Raw genomic sequence first — 20,961 nt, forward strand, 5'->3', positions numbered from 1 at the left:
GTTAGAGTCACGAGTAGAACGATGGTGATTGGTTAGAAAAACAATGCCCGCCCATAAAGCACTGTTATTTAAACATTCAGAGCGCAAATTTGGACTGAACTTCCAACAGTTAACACAAGGAGTGAGCTGATAAATAGGTAAGAGATTATATTCTTTACATTAGTGTTTTGATTTTTTTAAATGTTATGGTTCTGTGCATGTACCGAAAGCGCAGTATATATAAAAAACAACGTAGTTTTTGGTTTGTTTTTACAAACCTGAGCAAAGATAGGTCGACATCCTTGAAAAATACCCTTTTACCACACGCGCGAGTATGTATGCATGTATACACACGCACACGCGTGTGCGTACACAAAATCAGGGTAATTTTACTGTGCTGGGGGCCAGTGGTGCACTTCTCCACTATAGGAACCTACAGGAACCTCCCCCAAAGGGTCTCTGCTAAGTCTGTGCCCCGGGGTTCTTAGATCAGCCCCGATCCTGGGTGGGGCAGGCCATTTACTCGGACTGATGGGCTTAACCTAAAGCAGAAAGTGACGTGGAACAAAGCAGAAGAGGAGCATTAGCCTAGCAGACGCCGCTTCTCCTCTCATTCATAGTGTCCACTGTATATGAAAATGTTTTTAGCAAGTAAAGTTCAAGCATACAAGATACAAATGAGTAAAATAAATTAGTTAGAAATGTAAATAAATTTGCGTATACAAACTTGCGTATACAATACTGACTTGCTGTTGTTATATTGGTCTCTTATGGCTGACCCCACTGACTTGCCTGGCTGGTTTCAGGTTGGGAGCTGTCAGGGCTGACTGGGGTACATCTGGGCTTGATCTGCTCCTGATATGTGCTTATATAAAAGAAAGTCTGAAATATCACATTTTCTCTTCATAGTTTGTACTTGTACAAAATGAGACTGCCAGGTTACACATCAAGATTGTGTTGTGGGACAATCTTAGACTGTACAGTGGTGGAAAAAGATTTAGGACAGAATTGGAGCTTTACTGCATGCTAAGGGCAGGACTGCTAAATATGAATTTGATAATGTGATGGTTTATTTATTTTTTGTTCAGATTTGAACATGTTCTCTGTTATTTGTAGACTTTGATACAATGTTGAGAACTGTCAAGAATTATGTTTTGTTAATTTTACTTGTAAACAAAAATCATTTACATTGGTTTGTCCATCTAATCCTGCCACATACAGTGACTGAGAAGAGAAATACAAAATAACATTGAAGAAACACTTTTACAAAATTTGAAACAAATATCAAATTTTAAAACTTACATTCATCAAGATCAAAACAAATTAACATAAAATTTGCCTCCAAAGAAGAAGAAAAAGTTTCCACTAGTTGTTTCAAACAATGATGTGAATGTTTTAGTGGAATGAATATTATCAAGCTATTATTATTGTGTTTGGACAAACATTGAAACCACAAAACCATTCTGGCAATCCCTCTCCACCCTTTTCATGCAGTTTCAGTTTCTCTCGTCTAAAAGAAGATACTTTTACTTCTAAGTCCAAAATAAGAATATCCAAAACAGCTTGTCCAGGCAGCCATGGTTTCTTAACAAGTTGCAGGCAAGCTGGGACTAATGCACCAGTGAAACTGTGTTGATTATGTATTACTTGTATTGTGTCTATATACCTGTTAGAAATGCTTTACTGAGCCTGATTGGAAGAATGGTTTAACTACTGCTGCAATCAAATTGCCCTTGGGGGATATTACATCTTATAAATATCTAATAATAATAATAATATAAATGTAATACTATAAATCAAATCAAACCTTCCATAAAATCCATCAATGAACAAACTAATAAAGATTTTCATAATCTTTGTCTTTTCTTTTAAGACTGGCGAGAAAAGAGCCTGCAGTGTAAAACAAACATTTATCAGAGAACGAAAGCAAAGACTTATTATATTAACACAAATTAACGGTGTCACAGTCAGTTTTGGAGAGCCATGTTATGAAGACCTCCCAATGTTGTAGAGGTACCTGTAAAATCAAAATTGGCTGCACCATACCGTGCTGAGTTGAACCTTGCAGATCCTAGTGTAGCCCAGTGGAAAAGAACCTTATGTGGCATGCTTATGGTTGTGATAAACTAAATCCATCTGGTTTGGTTCTTTCCAGATGTGCTGATGGATTTTCATGGAAGGTTTTTTGGCTTCAGTGTGGTTTGACAAACAAATACAATATCTTGACAATATTTACTCCCCAAAAAGGAAAAAACATATTCACTACATCGTTTCACACAATTCGGGGTTTTATCTACTTACTACTTACATTACTAATGTCTTTTTTAGGGATGTTATGGATAAATCCAATGTTCTGTATGTAAAGTCTGTTAATAAAGAAGAGGGTGGTAAACAGTGCAACTATAACTTTTGTCAGCCATTTCTATCGCATGGCTAGTAGTTTTAGAGTTTGTAAAAGTGCTCCGCAATTTGTAAATTTGTTTAATCACTTCAATCAATCAATCAATCAATCAATCAATCAATCAATCAATCAATCAATCAATCAATCAATCAATCAATTTTTATTTATATAGCATCTTTTACAATCAAAATTGTTTCTAGGCGCTTTACAGAATCCCAGGGCCTAACCCCAGACAAGCAACAGTGGCAAGAAAAAAATCCCCTTTAACAGGAAGAAACCTTGAGCAGGACCAGGCTCATGTAGGGGGACCCTCCTGCTGATGGCCGGCTGGGTAGAGAGAGAGGAGAAGGGGGAGGACAGGTAGAGGAGAGGAGGGGAGGGGAGACGAGAGCAGAGGTAGAGGAGAGAATAAGCACACATACTCCACAGAGTACATACAGAAATACATTATATTTAGTAAAGTAGGTTGCCGGTAGGGTCAGGTAGAGTGGGTCAGCGGGGTCGGAGGTCAGTATGCAGCTCTGAAGGCGGCGATACCTGTAGATGAATACAGAAGGGGGTGGGGGGTGGGAGAGAAGCAGAAAAACTACACAAGAAATAACACCAGTAGCCTACGTGATGAGGAGGAGAGGAGAGGAGAGGAGACCATTTCCCAGTGGAGTGACAGAGGCCTGTCAGGTGATCATGTTTTTGGACCCCGGCAGCCTTGGCCTATAGCAGCATAACTAAGATGTGACCTAATGATTAGACGACCCCCTAAGTATGATAATTTGTCTGTCTATGATAGTAACTGGGACTAGAGAATTAGTGACAATAGGCTTTTTCAAAGAGGTAGGTTTTAAGGCTAATCTTAAAAGTAGAGATGGAGTCAGCCTCCCGTACCTGGACAGGGAGCTGGTTCCATAGCAGGGGGGCCTGGTAGCTAAATGCTTGGCCCCCCATTCTACTCCTAGAGACTGGGAACTATAAGTAGACCAGCGTTCTGAGAGCGGAGCGGTCTATTGGGCTGGTAAGGTGTCACTAGCTCCTCCAGGTAGGATGGAGCTAGGCCTCTGAGGACCTTGTAGGTCAGAAGAAGGATTTTAAAAGTTATTCTAAATTTAATGGGCATCCAATGAAGAGACGCCAGTACAGGAGTAATGGGATCTCTTTTGTCAATACCTGTCAGAACTCTGGCTGCAGCATTTTGGATCAGCTGGAGGCTTCTTAAAGAATTGTTTGGACACCCTGATAATAAAGAATTACAATAGTCCAGCCTTGAAGTAACAAATGCATGGACTAACTTTTCAGCATCATGCCGCGTTAGTAGCTTCCTGATCTATGTGATGTTCCTCAGGTGAAAAAGGCACTTCTAGAGACCATTTTAATGTGTGAAAAATTACTCCTAGATTCCTCACAGAGACTAGATGTTAATGAGATACCATCTAGAGTGACCATGTGATCTAATCTATCCCTGAGAGGTTCAGGACCAAACACCATGACCTCAGCTTTTCCAGAGTTAAGGAGGAAGAAATTTTAAGACATCCAAGACTTTATGTCTTTAAGACAGGTCTGAAGCTTCGCTAACTTCTCTGTCTCCTCTGGTTTCGTGGATAAATAAAGCTGAGTGTTATCAGCGTAACAATGAAAATTTATCCCGTGCTGCCGAATAATCTTTCCTAAGGGAAGCATGTACAAGGTGAAAAGGATTGGTTCAAGTACAACCTTGTGGAACACTTGTAAAAGTTTATCCCGTTTAGTTTTTTAAATGTAAATTTATTCCAGACTTTGTAAAAGTGTTTCATCAATGTTATTTGTATTGCAGTTCTTAGCCACTGAAAACCACATTTTGTCTCCATTGTCATGTTGCAAAATAAACCAACCGAATCATGTAGACTAGGCAAAACTCAGTGACTATATTAAAACCTTACAATAACAAACAATGACTTTGAAATAAATTCTGAGGAATCATTACTTTATTTTGAGGTGTATGACATTCTTGTAAAGTGAGTTGATTTAAAGTTTCCAAATAAACATCATAATGATGACATTCTCTCTCCACCTAACTAATCTAATAGTAAGTAGCATAAAATCAATTAAGGCAAATCAGAAATCAGCAAAACCTAATGCAAAGCTAGAAAATACACTTCGAATTTGTATTGGCATAGTCCTTTACTTCACACATCATCATTCTGGTGCTGTTAAAGTCAATGCTCTTTATTTCTTCATAGAACACACAGGACTATTATTTGCACGGAACCTGCATGGAAATGAAACCTCTGGACCCAGTTTTCCAGTGTTTTTTTTAAAAGTGATTTTAAATCATTTCAATTTAAGCTGAAATGTGACAGGAGTGTACCATTTTTCACCTGAAAATGTTAAAGGCATGGTGATTGATTGATCAATCTATCCGCACTCTATACGCACAGACATGCTGATGAAGACAGTAGTATTCGTCTGCATGCTGGCTACTGTTGCCTATGCTGTACCTGCTCAGGAGAAGCGCATCCACCACCATGCTGATTTGAGTGACCATGCCCACAATGATGCTGAAGGATTTCAGTATGACCATGAAGCATTTCTGGGTAAAGAAGAGGCCAAGACCTTCGACCAACTGACGCCTGAAGAGAGCAAAGAAAAATTAGCGTGAGTTTTAACCACTCAAGATATACTGCAAAGCACAACTTTTCTGTTTAGGTATCTAATAATCCCACTAGGAAAAATTAGTACTTCAAATTTTTATGCATAAGAATTTTCAGAATAGTTTGATGACATACTTGGTTTTCATGTTTTGTTTTTATCATAATTTGCAGCTGCATTTCCAAAAACAGCAAGAGCAAATTATTTTAGTTTGGCAACAGTAACACCAGCTTTACCCACAGAAAGATTGTTGACCGCATCGACACTGACAAGGATGGCTATGTGAGCCATGCAGAGCTGCATTACTGGATCAAACACAGGCAAAGGAGGTACATTGAGGAGAATGTGAACAAAAACTGGAAGGACTATGACAAGAATCAAGATGACAAGATTGGGTGGGAGGAGTACAAAAACACCACCTATGGCTACTATCTTGGTAATAGCCTTGTTAATAGGTTATGTGTACATATGTCATGTATCACAAAGCCTTCATCTGCTCATAGTTTATAATTGATTTGCAGGTGAGGAATTTGATGATGTTGAGGACAAGGCTACATATCAATCCATGCTCACTAGGGATGAAAGGCGCTTCAAGAATGCTGACCAAGATGGTGATGGTATTGCCACACGTGAGGAGTTCACTGCCTTCCTTCATCCTGAAGAGTTTGAGTATATGAAAGATGTCGTAGTGCAGGTAGAATTTTCTCACCTGAATGGACAAATGAAAAAAGATCTATCTAGCTCTCCTATGGCCCTTTATGCTTCGACATTTTCTTTCCTTTAGTTTTTGTCAACAAATTTCTTTAAAAAAAACAAACACTTGTTTCAGATTTTCTTGTGACAATCTTGTAACATGTTTGATTTGATAGAACCAAGTAGGCAGGACTCAAATGCAAGAAACAGGATCGAAAAATCATACAGTTCAAATTGTTATTTTGTAGCAATATGCAAATCAAATCAGTTTGATAATTTGATTCAACTTTTATATCACATCTATTACAATCATAATTAACTGTATGCACTTTACAGAAATCCATATCTGGATCCCCAACAAGCAACAATGGCAAGGCAAAATTCCATTTTAACAGGAAAAAACCTTGAGCAGGACCATGCTCATATCGGGGGACTGTCCGGCTGGTGGCTAATTGGGTTAAAAAAGAGGAGAGGGGAGATAGGGAAGAATTATATACACATACATCCTACATGCAAATAGAATTTTTCAATTCAAGCAAAAAACAAGAGTAATATTTTACAAAAACGGCCTGAGACAGGACAGGACACACTAAACAACAAATAACCTGGAAACTGTGGCCTTGTCGCAGCTTATAAAAGGGGTGAAATTGTAATGCCAGAAAAAAAAACCCCACACAAAATACAGTTGCCAGTTTACCAACGGATCAGTTTATCCCCTTTTCCACTGGAAACAAACACAACACACACACTTCCTAATGATATAAAATAAATGGCATTTGAGGACAGTTAAATGGTGCCACCAGTCAAGACTAAAGTAAAGTCAGCAATTATCGTGTGGTAGATCCTTAAGCCTAATAAAGGCAAAATTGGGGTAATTGCAGATTACTTGACTTCACACCTTAAGATAAGAGACAATATACAATGCTCTATGTGTCAAACTCAGTCCTTGAGGGCCACAGTCCTGCCGGGTTTTCTGTCCTACCAGGCTGAAAATGCATTCAGTGGGATAGAAAACCCGGCAGGATCGTGGCCCTCAAGGGCTGAGTTTGACATGCCTAAAATGTATGGTGCTAGACAGTTCATTGTAAATAAGCTATATCCAGGCACCATAGCATTTGGCCACCTCATTTAAATGATATATACAGACAGGTATGTGAAACTGATGAGCCCAATTAAAAGTGGCTTTACAGTTAATGTTGACAAAAGGCTTTCTGAGACCCCTCAAGTTCATAGAAATATTTATTTAAAATCATTATGAGTTCCAAACATTTTAGGATGTATTTACTCCATGATCACACTTTTCAGTGACATGTCACATTTAATTGACCTACACCCTGAATAAGTTATGTTAATTGTTTTAAATGTTTTTTCATTGTATATTACGGTAGTAAAACTATAATCTCTTTGTAAAAATTTGCTCTTGCTTCCAAACTTTTGGCCAGTAGTGTATGCACATGTTAATGTTTCATTCATGTTTGTATTCAGGAAACAGTGGAAGATATTGACAAAGATGGAGATGGAAAGATAAATTTAAATGAATACATTGGTAAGTTGCTTTACTTAGAAACCTAGAATTCCTTCTGTGACTAACATGGACTGTGTGTATACATCAATGTCTGTTCTGGTTTTTAGGTGACATGTACACACCAGAGAGTGGGGAGAGCGAACCTGACTGGGTCCAGACAGAGAAGAAACATTTCTCAGAGTTCAGAGATACCAACAAGGTAAAAGAAAAAAGATTGCCTGGCTAACCAAGCAATTTGTGAGAATGGGGTTGATGTCACAACCTCTACATGTGGAGATATCACAGCCAGAGTAATACATGTGCAGTGAGGTATGCATTTTGTTAATACAGTTTGGTCAATAAGTGAAAGAAAGTAAATTTAGATGCTCACCTGTTATTAAATTAATATGTTTACCTGTTTACCTGTAATCTCTCTAAGACTAGCACTGTGCAGTATTTACTATGTTAATATGTGAATGCAATTTATAAACAGATAATATAAATAAACAGTACTTCCAATGTTACCTTTTAAATGAAATCATTTATACCCGTTACTGGGAGGGCAGGGGTGCAACATTAATACCAAGAATTGGCAAGTAATAAAAACTGTTACGGTATCATGTTCTAAAGAAAGTTTGGTTACACAGGATGGCTACCTCGATGCTGCTGAAGTAGCCCAATGGATTTTGCCAGGAGAGGTTGATCATGCAGACAATGAAGCCAAACACTTGATTCATGAGACAGATACTGATAAGGTAGGCACTGCTTCCGTGGAACATCTTCATATCAACTGCTAGTATTTAGCAGTTTATACCCACTGTCTCTCTAGGAACATTAAGTACACTGAAATGGTTGAAATAATTTTATTTTTTATTTTTGTTCCCAGTGCGGAATGTTCATGTGAAAATATCAGTGCATATCAATCTGTACTAAGAATGCAATCATCTCTTCCACCAACAGATAGTCTGTCAATTACCATTGCAGAGTTGTATTTTCTGCATGTAATCCATGCTTACAGTTTTAGATATCAGACTCCGTATGTTCGTTAAACTACATATCAGGAAAAGAGGTTGACAAAAAACAAAAAACATTAGACATTGATCATCACACAATAAACAGTAGAAAATCCAGAATATGTTTCTATATATTGATTTACCATTGATACATGCCCAGTCAGAAGTTTGGACACATTTTATAATTTATTTTTTCTCCAGAATAAATTTAGAATAACCAAGACATTAAAACTTTAGGAAAACACACATGGAGGATAGTAAAAATAAGTGTTAAATGACATTGAGGTAACCAACTTTGGTAACTGCTTTGTACATTCGGCATCCTATTAATTAGCTCAATGAGCTCATCATCTGGACTGTTTTTTAATGAACAAGTATGCAGTTGTCAGTGTGAGGCACACGAATGCTAAGGCGTATTCTTATGTGCAGTTGTAAAAACATTTAAATGATTCTAACTAACAGTCACTCAGATAAGGGACCATGCAAATGCTTTACAGAGGTAAAGTAGCAGACACATTTTAAAATCAACTGTTCAGTGAAGAATTTGTGACTTACAGTTAGTTAATAAGTCTTCATGGTCAAATTGCTGCAGCAAAGCCACAGTTGAGGGAGAAAAACAAACAGAAAATAGGATCTAAACAGCACTTTAGACCAGTGTAGTTCTGTGTTTTGATCCAATTAATCCAAATTTGAGATTTTTGGTTCCATCAAACCATGTCCAGAAAAGTTGAGATGTTTACACCATCATGGCTGCCACAGCGCCATTCTTTTCCAGGTGACCACCCCATGAAAGAAACAATATGCTAAGAATGTGCAAAACTGTTACCAAAGCAAAAGGTGGCTACTTTAAAAATGCAAAATATAAACCATTTTCTCATTTGACTGCAATGTAAAGGACAAATTATAATCAGTGGATTATAATGGTTAAGGATCCAATTGTTGAGGATGGAGCTTGGTTTGTTGTTGGTGTATAGTTTCTGCAGGATAGGTACTATAGGTTGAAAGCCCCAAAGTGAAGTCCATTAAGAGGAGAAACAATATGTTTTATAATTGCCATAGTATAACATTCTCAGTTCTTCACAAGAGGAATTCCACTGGGTAAATGTCTGTTTATTTTGTGTATTATATTTTAAAAGCAAATACAAAAGCTCTAGCAAGTAAGTTTTCACTGATTAACCAGGTTTGATACACAATATGTAAAATGCACTGATAATATACCTGTAGATCTTTTTTTATTCGTCAGTGTGCCCTTATGCCCAGTATTTAACAAATGCATAAAGATTATAATTCTGCCTGAATTACTAACAAGAATCTTTCTTATCTGTCTTGTTTTTTGTCTCCTGCACTTTAATCACATTCAATCATACACCAATATTGGATGGAATCTGATGATTAAGGATGAGAAAATAACCAAGAAGGAAATTCTCACTAACTGGAACATGTTTGTGGGTAGCCAGGCTACCAATTATGGAGAGGATTTAACAAAGAGACACGATGAACTTTGAACTAGTGGGAGCTCTTGTTTTTAGATTTTGTTTTGAAATGCAGTTATGGTTTTAATATTTGGGATTGTATTGAGATTAGAATGAACTTTGAACATGAACATATGCTTCTAACACAGCCACAGATCATTTTCATTCAGTCAGTTTTCACTCGTATACTGTGTATATGAGGATTGAAGTTGTGTAAATTGGGATTTGGGATTGTTTAAGTGGGATTGATTTGACCTAAATAAGTTTTTGTATGACTGTCTTGTAGTAACTACTGTGACATTGTAGGTAATTCAGATAATATTGTATTGGGTTCTGCATTGAAACATTAGGTTTCAAACATAAAGCTTTTGGTCATGTATTTACATCTTGCAAAATCCACAAAATACCCAGAAGCAAGAATATTAACACAAGATTTTGTAGTTGATTAAGCATGATTAAATTTGTTTTTTTGCTTAATTTTGTGACAAGATTGCATTTTCCCAACTCGCTTATATTTTCTCTTTCTGTTTGAAAAGCACTTTCCATTTTCAGTGCTAGGGCTACATGTTTTTAATTGACATCCTCTAACTGTCTCGATGTTTCATGTTTTTTTTAATAAAACATTTTTACTTCAACACACATTATGTGTATATATATATATTATACTGTTAAAATGTTAAGCATATTCCATGTATGTGCTTGGTAGTGTTTTATGAAAATTTGTGGAATGAAATGTTTGCTTTTTCCATCATATACATGTTTAGCCCACCCCTATTTCACTGTAAGAGCATAGTTTAATAATCTCTGCAGACATATTTTAATAAAAAATTGCGATGACTTAAAAAAATGCTTGCTTATAAGACATCTTACACAAACTGTTAGCAGCTTATTTAAGAGAAGATAATAAGGACAAGGCAAGAACGTGCTTTACAAAGGTTTGCAAGTTGCATCTCAGTTTTTTTTATGTGGACCCCATCTTTTTCTGTTTAAATGCACTGCTCAAAAAATTTAGAGGAACACTTCGAAAACACATCAGATCTAAATGGGGGGGGGGGGGGGGGGGGTCTTGAATATCTTTCCTGATCAAAAGTTTGATAATAATTAATAATAATTTGATAGGAATGAAAATGATCACCCTATAGGGGGGGGGGGAATCAAAGACACCCCAAGAATGAAAGTGAAAAAATGATGCACCAGACTGGTCCACTTTGCCAAAATGTCATTGTAGCAACTCAAAATGATTGTCAGTAGTTTGTGTGGCCCCCACGTGCTTGTACGCATGCCTGACAATGTTGGGGCTCCTAATGAGACGACAAATGGTGTCCTAGGGATCTCCTCCCAGATCTGGACCAGGGCATCACTGAGCTCCTGGACAATCTGAGGATCAACCTGGTGGCACCGGATGGACCTAAACATAATGTCCCAGAGGTGTTCTATTGGGTTTAGGTCAGGTGAACGTGGGGGCCAGTCAATGCTATCAATTCCTTCATCCTCCAGGAACTGCCTGCATACTCTAGCCACATGAGGTCGGGCATTGTCGTGGACCAGGAGGAACCCAGGTCCCACTGCACCAGCGTAGGTTCTGACAGTGGGTCCAAGGATTTCATCCCGATACGTAATAGCAGTCAGGGTGCCATTATCTAACCTGTAGAGGTCTGTGCGTCCTTCCAGGGATATGCCTCCCCAGACCATCACTGACCCACCACCAAACCGGTCATGCTGAATGATGTTGCAGGCAGCATAATGTTCTCCACAGCATCTCCAGACCCTTTCACGTCTGTCGCATATGCTCAGGTTGAACCTGCTCTCATCGGTGAAGAGCACAGGGGGCCAATGGCGTAGTTGCCAATACTGGTGGTCTATGGCAAATAACAATCAAGCTCTACGGTGCCGGGCAGTGAGCACAGGGCCCACTATGGGAACGTTGGGCCTTCAGGCCACCCTCATGTCCAGCTCTCCTGGAGTAACTAGCTGTCTCCTGGAATCTCCTCCATGCTCTTGAGACTGTGCTGGGAGACACAGCAAACCTTCTTGCAACCGCACGTATTGATGTGCCATCCTGGAGGAGTTGGACTACTTGTGCAACCTCTGTAGCGTCCAGGTACCGCACCATGCTATCAACAGATGTTGATCCAAGCCAAATGAAGAACTACAACAGTAGAAAGTCAGTCAGTAAAAAAAGAAAATCAGCCAAAAGAGATGAGGGAAAAAAGTATCAGTGGCCTCAACCTGAAAAGCCATTCCTGTTTTGGGGGCCGTCTCAATGTTGCCCCTCTGATGCTCCTGTTGTTGATTTCATTAACAAAGCAGCAGAAACTGATGAACAACCCCCTCTGCTACTTAACTGACCAGATCAATATTCCAGAAATTTGACTGATAGGTTGCTATACTTAAAAAGTGTTACTCTAATTTTTTTGAGCAGTATATAACACTTGGTTAGATGAAAGAGCAAGAAAATATAATCAACACATGTTTTAGTATTAAGTAAGACTGATTATTGCCTGTGTATGCATAAATCTCTCTTAGGATGGATTTCTGACACTATCTGAGATGCTTGAGAATCTGGAATTCATCAAGACCAGCACGATCACTGATTTTGGAGCCATGAGTTTTGAAGGCCATGATGAACTGTAATGTCATTTGTCCCAACATAGTATGAGTTGCATTTTTCATGACTGGTCAACAATGAATGCGTGATGATCTAAACAATGATCAATTACACAAGTCATTTGATGCCACGTTTTTTAATCTGAAACAACAAAGCAATTTGATTTCCATGTTTACTGAAATCTCTATCCTCAAAATTGACTTACAATTGCAGAGATCATCAAAACACCACGTGTAATTACCATTTTATGCAGAGTACTTCCATTTTCAGTGATTAAAAGACCCCGTATTAATGCATATTTTAACTGATAAATATTTTTAAAAAAACCTTTACTTCCCAAAATATTTCCCGACAATTTTGAAAAAAAATGCAGCTGACCTGAATTTAAAATTCTTCCTTACAGCAGCTTTGAACTGGCTAGAGTTCAGGTTTTGCCTTAAATGATTAAAGTGATTGCTTAACAAATTGAATTTATTTCTTGCAGTCAGGTTTTCCATGTCTCCCTTAAAAATTTTTTTTATATGCTAGTAAAAAAAATAACTCTGTTCAGAAGTGTTCAGAAAAATGGCTTGAAATTGGATGCATGTCTGTGACTCAGCAAAAATTATAAATGAAAGGTCTAAAAGGGTAAGTATTACTCTAAAATATACATCAATGGGTTCAAGAACAAACTTATCAGCAACTAGTGGTTTTTGAGACCACTAGGGACACTCAAACAACTCAAATATTTCTTGAAACATTTTAATTAAAAAAAAAAAGTGTGACAACAAAAAGCACGACAGTCTCTAAGATAGTAAAGGAGTACAACAAATTGTAAAATACATCAGACTTGCATAACTGGACGTGACTCTCTGGCATGAAGCTCAACCCCGCAAGAAGCAAATCCAGTTCCACCCTGCAAGAAAACAACACTTATACTGTTTACTGCAGAGTATACTGTAAATGACAAAAGTAATTTTGTGCAGCAAACATGGTGCCGTTTTATTCTATGCAAAACATAACATTAGGTCTCAAATAATGCAGATTGTGTACAGCACTAGTAACAGAGCTGGATTGAACACTTGCTCTTTAAATGATTCTAAAAATTATTCTCAATAATAAAAATGAGATTTCTAAAAATTACAAGAAAATTATTCATTAAATTGTCTTTTGATTTTAATTCTGTACAGGACTATAAACATACCCTCTGCAGGAAAATGATGTCTTTCTCAGAAAGTTTGTCACCAGTGACTGGATCAACCATATCCTTCTTGATCAACTTCTCCACACACTCTTGGGTTACGACAGCACCACTAAACACAATACAATGTTAATTAGAGCAAAAAATTTGACAGTTAAATGAAGCCTTTCCCTACTGTCAGTGTTGTGTTGTCATGTAAAGCTCTGCCAATTTAATTTGGACCAGCAGAATAACTAATTTAACTTAAGAGACAAAATATATATATATAAATATATATATGATTAATATAGAGTATTAAAATATGGGGGTAAGGGGACTCCTAATTGTGATGTTACTGTTCTAAGGGTAAATTAGTAATGAAAAAAAACAAATTGAAAAACAGCTTGATATGGAGCAGCAAAAAAGTCACAAGCGGCAGGGCATGTGTTGGCACTCACGAGGGTCGCAAGACTGCACATGGAACACTGTTACCCAGGACATCTCTGGTGACAGCACACACATATCTGTCCTGAAGGGGTTGAGAATGACAGACTGAGAGTGTATCAAAACTGTACATAAACAAACATAACAAAACCCTATTCTCTCTCAATATTTTAGTGTATGCACACAAACTTGAAACCTAAAAGTTCTTAAAAAAAAATTGGCTTTACTTGCAGTCAAAGTTCAAACAACCTATGGGACATAGACTGCCAGTAAAACTAAAATGTTTTCTTGTTACCAAATAAGTCATAATATATTTAGATGTAATTATGCAATACCATCAGCAATTATTTTATAAAAAAAACCTTTTAGATAAACAACTAAACCCAAAATAAACGCATGTTGGCTACTACTTGCATGGTTTTGCTCACTTGAGCTCAATTGTCTGGCAGTTGTTCTTAATTTTAAGAAATGTATAAGAAGTGCTCTTAAAGTGTATCCCATTTATGGAGACATTTGAGCCTTTAAATTGGTTTTTCCACCACAATTCATAAATATTAATGGAATGTTGTTTACATTCCAGAGCCATTGAAGCCAGATTGTACAACTAAGTCTGACTGCTCTTCATACTTGTGACTTAGATTTCATCAACTTCACATCAACTTAAAATGCTGCACTGTGCCAGGGTGGATTTTCCAAATGAAAGACATTGGTATCAGTTTTTCAAGCAATAGAAAATGGAGGTGAGTGGAAGAATGAATTCAGATGCGCTCAGCTGCCAAAAAGTTCATTTCTCTTCTCTCAGCTGTTCTTTCGCAATGCTTTTCAGTGTTTCAACTGACAACATCTAAGAACCAAACTGCAGTATTCTAATAATGACCATGGTAAAATTAACAAGATATTACCATTATAAATTGCCTCTGACAGCTGCTGTGAGAAATTGTGTTTCTCTACAACAGACCAAGTCCTTCTCGGAAGGCATGGGAATTCAGTTTCCACATAAACAACCACTATGTCTACTCTAGCCTCCATGCCTCCCAGGTTGTCACCAGGAGGCTCCCTGCTGTCCACACTCGCAACCAAAGTCATTTAAAAGACATGAGAGCCACAGCCATCTTTTTGCATGCCAGTGTTGGATCCATCAAGGTTTAAATGTCTTCATAGTTGGAGTTCCCTTTAAAGTTCGAAAATTTATTTTCACATCTTATTTTTTCAAGTAGCACAATCAAGCCTGGTTTTTGTTACACCACATATAATCAAAAAATCTCGAACCTTGTTGCATAAATGTGTTAAGAGAACCCTACCTGGCGTGTAAGCAGAGACACTCGACTTAGGGTTGGGTCCAGTGGAGTGAAGCACACAGTGATAAGGTCATTCATCTTGATGGGTTTTCCAGACATTGGACATAATACAGTCTTACTCTACAAAAGGAGAAACGCAGAAGATAAAATGTGTGCATTTTTAAAAATGTGCTCTTTGACCTTTACTTTAAATATGAATATCTGTGACTGTACCATTAGACAAGAAAGCTCTAGATTTGTTTAATGTAATCTAAACTTTATCCACCAGTCCATGCTGCTCTGTAACTCCCATGATTTCCTGCCCCTCCATTGCCTCATAGTTCACCTTCCCCTTACCAGCAACTTCCCCCGACCTGGACACTTTGGCTTTCCTATGTTCACATCTGAAGACTTGTTGTATTGCACCTTCCGTGACACAATTTAATATTTTGTATCTCCTAAGCTATCCCCATTTGACTAATGCTAATTGTATATAGTTTTATGACATTTATATTATTCATTTATTCATAGTTGCACTAGATCCTTGACAGTGTAAGATTACATATCCCTTCCACATGCACCTTACTGTCTTGTCCTCACTGGCCAATCCTTCCCCGACTTACAGGTCTGTCTTGTTTAACAACATTTAAGTAATGCTACAGAATGATTTTTAATAAATAAATGTATAAACATATATGAAACTGCAATTATTAAAAAAGTGGCAGTTAATGGAAAATATATGGATAGATATATGATAATGCTACTAGGCTACAACCCTTGGAACATTTTTAATGTTCAAATTACTCACTGGTTTCTTGAGCAGACTTGGTTTAGCTTCTGGTGTCAAAGAAGGGATCCAAAAACTGGGAAGGCTGTGGTTAGAAGTACTTGCACCTATGGGGGACTCTGCAGAGCTGTTTTTGGTCTGGTATGGTTTATTTCCATCAGTCTGCCCTGAAAGACCATAATAGAATTTTTATTTTACAGTAGTATGTTGTTAGACCACAACAGCTGCCTTGGACAGACATTCAGCCTTTTTCTGTGTGATGCCTTTTCTTTGTATCGGTTCACGTTACCATCTCTCAATGCACACAGTCCACAAGCAGTCCGAAAGGCCTGATGAGAAAAACCTTATCTATACTCTGCATACCAAAAACAAAACTATTGCACAAAAGCAACTATCAAGATTGCTCAACAATTCATGGATCACCTGAATTTAAAGTTTACAAATAAGGGCCTTCCCAAATCATTAACGTTTACAAAAGAAAATTCATTTTAAGAGTTGTTTTTCAATAAAAGAGAGGACAAGTGATGAACTGGTTGAATAGAGGTTTAGATCATTTAAAACCATTACCCCCTAATCCAGTAGCAAACAGTCTCGATTAGACCTTAATGGTCAGTTTCGCAAAATACTGGCACAGAATGTAATTCTGCCTCTTCGGTACCCTGACAAACCTAATGATAAATAAGGTGCAGATGATCATTTTAGCACTCTACCCCTCCTTGTAAACTTGTTTATACCGATTCCATCTATGATTTGAGATATGAGGTACATCAATTACGCACTAGAAAACTTTCAGTTTTTGAAGTCGTCACTATAGCATGCATTTCCCTCACAAAAAAACAACAAAAATAAAAACAGAAAGTGCCTAATCATCATGGTATAATGCAAATTTAGAATAAGCTTGCCTTGGTATGTGACAAACTTTCACTGAACCCAATTAGATGATTTTGATCAAGGTAACCATGTAAATACTTGAAATCAATCAAAATATGCCCAATAATCAAAGCAAACCTGTGGCAGAATTCCTTTTTATGTAAGGTCACTTCTAGAATCAATAGCCAGGGAATTTAATTTAAATCCTGAGATATACAATCAGTGCAAGAGTTAAGACAAACATCACTGATAATTACCAAACATGAATGGGTTGATGGGTTTAGACACGATGCTGTTCTCTGTGGTTTTAAACTTCTCCACCTTTTCTCTTTCCCCAGATTTTGACTGCAGTTGTGTAGTGCTTTTCCGTGTTTGCTTCTGCTTCTCATACGCCTTAAAACAAAAAACTTGATGAGGAAGGTTATGCAGAAAAAAATAAATGCAACCAACAACATTCTGGGTTCAAACCAGGGTCACAAATCGTGACTTTTTCGACAGCTTTTCGAGTCAGTGCTTCCCAGACTGCCACTAGTGCCATAAATAACCTTGTCCTGCACAGTGCCCCGAATGTGCCACATCTCTTCCTCTTCACAGAAGCTGAGTGGCTCGTGTTGCCATGACCACACTGCTTTTCAAGAAAGTTTTCAACAATGCTATTTTCTTCATTATTGGCTTTGTTATGATGGTGGGGAATGTGGACAGTTGAATTTTAGCAACATCCTGTCAATCATGCCTCATATTTCCATTGAAGAAAAGTTCTATAGCAATATATATCGTTTTATCATCCAGCCGATTGTAAGACAGGTTAAACACATAGGTCTGTAGGCAAAGTGCTGGTAATATTGGCCAACAGCAGGACACCCCATATGAGCCTGGTCAAAGTTATCTAGTCCAAAACGTTTGACCTTACCTTCATTTGTTTGGCAATTTCTTTCTTTTGGTGCAAGATGAATTCAAGAATGGCTTGTTTGTCATACAGATATCCATCTGGACTGTTGACAAAAAAAACACAAAAACAATTCCATAGATTGAGTACTACAGCATTAAGAAAATTAATCATAATAACTTCTGCAAGTCTTGCATGTTCCAGGCAAATACTTTTGGTGGCCCAATGGTATGTGTTAAGTTTGGCTAAATCACTGCTGGTCATTAGTGACTCGGGGTGGTACAGTGCCCAAGTAAACTCATCACATCAGGCTAAAATTAATGGATTATACCCAACTGGTAAAAGCAATTCCTTTATATTATATAACTTGTGTGAACAGACAAGTTAGCATAATTTTACTGATTATTTATATTTACATATTGGTTACACAATTAAAGAAACATTTGTAACATTTTTTTTACATTTAAAAAGAAACATACGTGACAACAGGATCCTGACATGGTTGTAGTGACAGGCAACAGCAGTCAAAGTCTTTGATGGCATCTTTACCCAATCTGATGCTCTGTGTTCCATAACCAGACGCCGCTGAGGAGAAGGACCCACATGTCACCATACATCGCATAGCAGAATCTTAATCACGAAAATCTGTCCAGATCATTCCAAAGAAATTAGAATATTTAAAAACAAAGGATTCTGAGCGACTTCTAGGGGTAACTTCCCACATTCCAATGATAGCGCTGTACATACAGTGCCAAGATAAAAATATATTAAAATTATGAACAGCATGTTACATATTCACTTATTATATGCACAGTATATTGACACAAGCACACATACATACACAAACGCAAAGAGAGGTATACGCGTGTATGTAAATATACACATATTGAAAGATTGAAATGCTCGGTTCACTGTCGAGAAAATGGCCTCGATTTAATCGCGAGTAGAAGCTGTTTGGGGTGCGGAGGGGAAGTAAAAATTCCATCGACATGTATGGACCTTTCGATAGAGGGGTTCTTCTGATCACATCACGTACCTGTATCTTTTTTCTTTTCGTGGTATGTATATACAGCTCCAGCCGTACAATTTTTTCCGTGACGCGTCATCGTTTTCGAATTCTGTACTGAAATCAGACACCTGGAAATAAAGGGGAAAAAATACTTTCTCTTATCATATTAAAATTCGTAATTCATATTACTGCGTAATGAAAGCGCCTCAGTACAAATAAATAATGTAACCTTTCCTTTTCTTCTTTTCTTCCTATTTCCCCACCGATTTTCTTCTTCTTCTGTTTTTATCGCGGGTGGCAACCGCACTACCGCCCCCACCTGGACTGGAGCGTAGTGCAGACTACACTAAATCCCGATTGCTTCTAAACCTTAAAGGTCGCCCCAAATAAAATGCCTCCTGGATTTCTTCTAAAAAAATCGGTTAAAAGTAGCTTTATTTCCTTCTACGGTTACGGCAGACTAGACACGTCCATGGCGTATTGCTGCCATCTATTGTTTTATTGTCTATTCATATTTTCTGTAGAATATAGTGGCACGCAAATTGCGACAGCGTCTTTGTTTTGGCCTCTGTCTTCTTGATTCCTTGATGTGGACGCATTAAAATCTACGGTGACCGACAGTCAAATGCACTGCAAAAGAGTTCACGAGCTGCAAACGCAGGAAATGATCTAAAACACAAATGATCTTAAACAAATGCAACATAAAACATAGCAAGACAAAAATGTCGCAATCACAGAAACTAATCACGGAAACTGTATAGATAAATGTGTATTGTGGTTGTAATATCAACCTGCCATTCTTTATTTTCCATGCCTTGACATTCAATGGGCCAGATTCACCAATATGTTCTTACGAATCTTCTTAGATTCTTTCTTAAGTTGTCCTTAAGACGTTTTTTAAGAAAACCCTACGTCGGATTCATCAACGCGTTCGTAAGCCCCAGAATTGTTCGCAGCTGTGTTCTTAGATTGATGAACGCCATCTGTTCGTAAGTTGAAAGCGCGTGCCAGGTGAGTCTAATTAACATACGATTAGCATAAGTCACCGCCCACTAGTGCCCATAAAAGGAACTGCAGCAGGACCCTGTAGACGGAGCAAAAAGCAGCAAAATGCCCAAAGCTTGCCTCTCACGCCTGATTTCTGACGCCGTGTTGAACAATCAAGAAAGGATGGCTAACACGCTTGATAAAATTGCCTCAACCCTGATGACTATAGCCAACACGCTTAAAGAAATCAACGAGAATGTAAAAAAAGAAGAATGTAAAAACGTGTAAAACAAATTTGTTCTTAAGTCCCACTTACGAACAGTTTACGAAGATTGTGGCATTCACCAATTTCTTCTTATCCTGGATTTATTCGTAGGTAAGAACAAATCCTACGAACACTCAGGAGTACTCTTGCGCACATTTCAGTGCCGACATGTTGGCATGGTGTGTTTTCTTCTCTTGTGCAGTTCAATAAAATTCAATATTACAATGATAATTCTGTCATATTTATTTATTTATGTTTATTTCCTATTTTTGGTGATTTACGGAGAAATTTAAAATTACGTAAATGTGCCAATGACTTAACATTAATCAACCAAATTGGAAACCATGCCAAAAACTGTCTTTTTATTTGATTTTATCTTGATTTATTTTATTAGGGGATCGAGGATATGCCCTGGCTCCCTGGTTGTTGACACCACTGACCAACCCTCAGACTCCACAGGAGTTTTATTCAATCAGATGCAGGCGCGCAGTCGCTCCACCATTGAACGCACCATCGGCATGTTAAAGGGGCGCTGGATGTGTTTGGACACAGAGCCACAACCCCGTGAGGATGTGCGTCCTGACGCAATGATGGGGCCAGACTGCAGGCACGCGGTTCACGTTCGAGCGCGATTAATTGCCCGTTTGTGAATAAAATGCATTATTGTCACAATCCGAGCACAGCTTTTACACGTTTATTTTTTTTACATCTTCTTTTTTTTACATTCTCGTTGTTAGCCATCCTTTCTTGATTGTTCAACACGGCGTCAGAAATCAGGCGTGGAGAGGCAAGCTTTGGGCATTTCGCTTTGGGCATTTGGCTGCTTTTTGCTCCGTCTACAGGGTCCTGCTGCAGTTCCTTTTATGGGCATTAGTGGGCGGTGACTTATGCTAATCGTATGTTAATTAGACTCACCTGGCACGCGCTTTCAACTTACGAACAGATGGCATTCATCAATCTAAGAACACAGCTGCGAACAATTCTGGGG

At 38.0% G+C, this 20,961-nt stretch overlaps 2 protein-coding genes and 2 long non-coding RNA genes across 6 annotated transcripts; 3 read left to right on the forward strand and 1 right to left on the reverse strand.

The window, feature by feature from the left end:
* The first annotated feature begins 16 nt into the window (after window positions 1–16).
* Window positions 17–12,585, forward strand: rcn3 (reticulocalbin 3, EF-hand calcium binding domain). 2 transcript variants are annotated; one of them, XM_057028730.1, is made up of 8 exons: window positions 17–137; window positions 4,789–5,005; window positions 5,242–5,435; window positions 5,521–5,693; window positions 7,178–7,238; window positions 7,325–7,416; window positions 7,844–7,951; window positions 12,208–12,585. In XM_057028730.1, exons 2-8 carry the CDS (start codon window positions 4,791–4,793, stop codon window positions 12,313–12,315), a joined length of 951 nt encoding a protein of 316 aa, XP_056884710.1. In that variant the 5' UTR covers window positions 17–137; window positions 4,789–4,790; the 3' UTR covers window positions 12,316–12,585. The 2 variants fall into 2 exon arrangements, with proteins under 2 accessions (XP_056884710.1, XP_056884709.1); XM_057028729.1 differs by lacking the exon at window positions 12,208–12,585 and adding an exon at window positions 9,607–10,528.
* On the reverse strand, window positions 12,407–19,093 carry nosip (nitric oxide synthase interacting protein). 2 transcript variants are annotated; one of them, XM_057028733.1, is made up of 10 exons: window positions 18,951–19,093; window positions 18,749–18,849; window positions 18,192–18,297; window positions 17,737–17,818; window positions 17,084–17,219; window positions 15,978–16,123; window positions 15,194–15,310; window positions 13,907–13,977; window positions 13,473–13,581; window positions 12,407–13,184 (listed from the first exon to the last, which is right to left on the reverse strand). In XM_057028733.1, the coding sequence occupies exons 2-10, from the start codon at window positions 18,816–18,818 to the stop codon at window positions 13,113–13,115; spliced, it is 909 nt and encodes a 302-aa protein (XP_056884713.1). In that variant the 5' UTR covers window positions 18,819–18,849; window positions 18,951–19,093; the 3' UTR covers window positions 12,407–13,112. The 2 variants fall into 2 exon arrangements, with proteins under 2 accessions (XP_056884713.1, XP_056884712.1); XM_057028732.1 differs by having other exon boundaries at window positions 18,749–18,995.
* LOC130523429 (uncharacterized) lies at window positions 13,978–16,124 on the forward strand. Its single transcript, XR_008949883.1, has 2 exons — window positions 13,978–14,773; window positions 14,931–16,124. It is a non-coding gene; the product is annotated as an uncharacterized LOC130523429 (long non-coding RNA).
* A 743-nt stretch (window positions 19,094–19,836) lies between the features above and the next one.
* On the forward strand, window positions 19,837–20,650 carry LOC130523431 (uncharacterized). Its single transcript, XR_008949885.1, has 2 exons — window positions 19,837–20,084; window positions 20,368–20,650. It is a non-coding gene; the product is annotated as an uncharacterized LOC130523431 (long non-coding RNA).
* Window positions 20,651–20,961: the final 311 nt, after the last annotated feature.

Source organism: Takifugu flavidus, chromosome 3, assembly GCF_003711565.1.
Source record: "Takifugu flavidus isolate HTHZ2018 chromosome 3, ASM371156v2, whole genome shotgun sequence".
Lineage (NCBI taxonomy): Eukaryota > Metazoa > Chordata > Actinopteri > Tetraodontiformes > Tetraodontidae > Takifugu > Takifugu flavidus.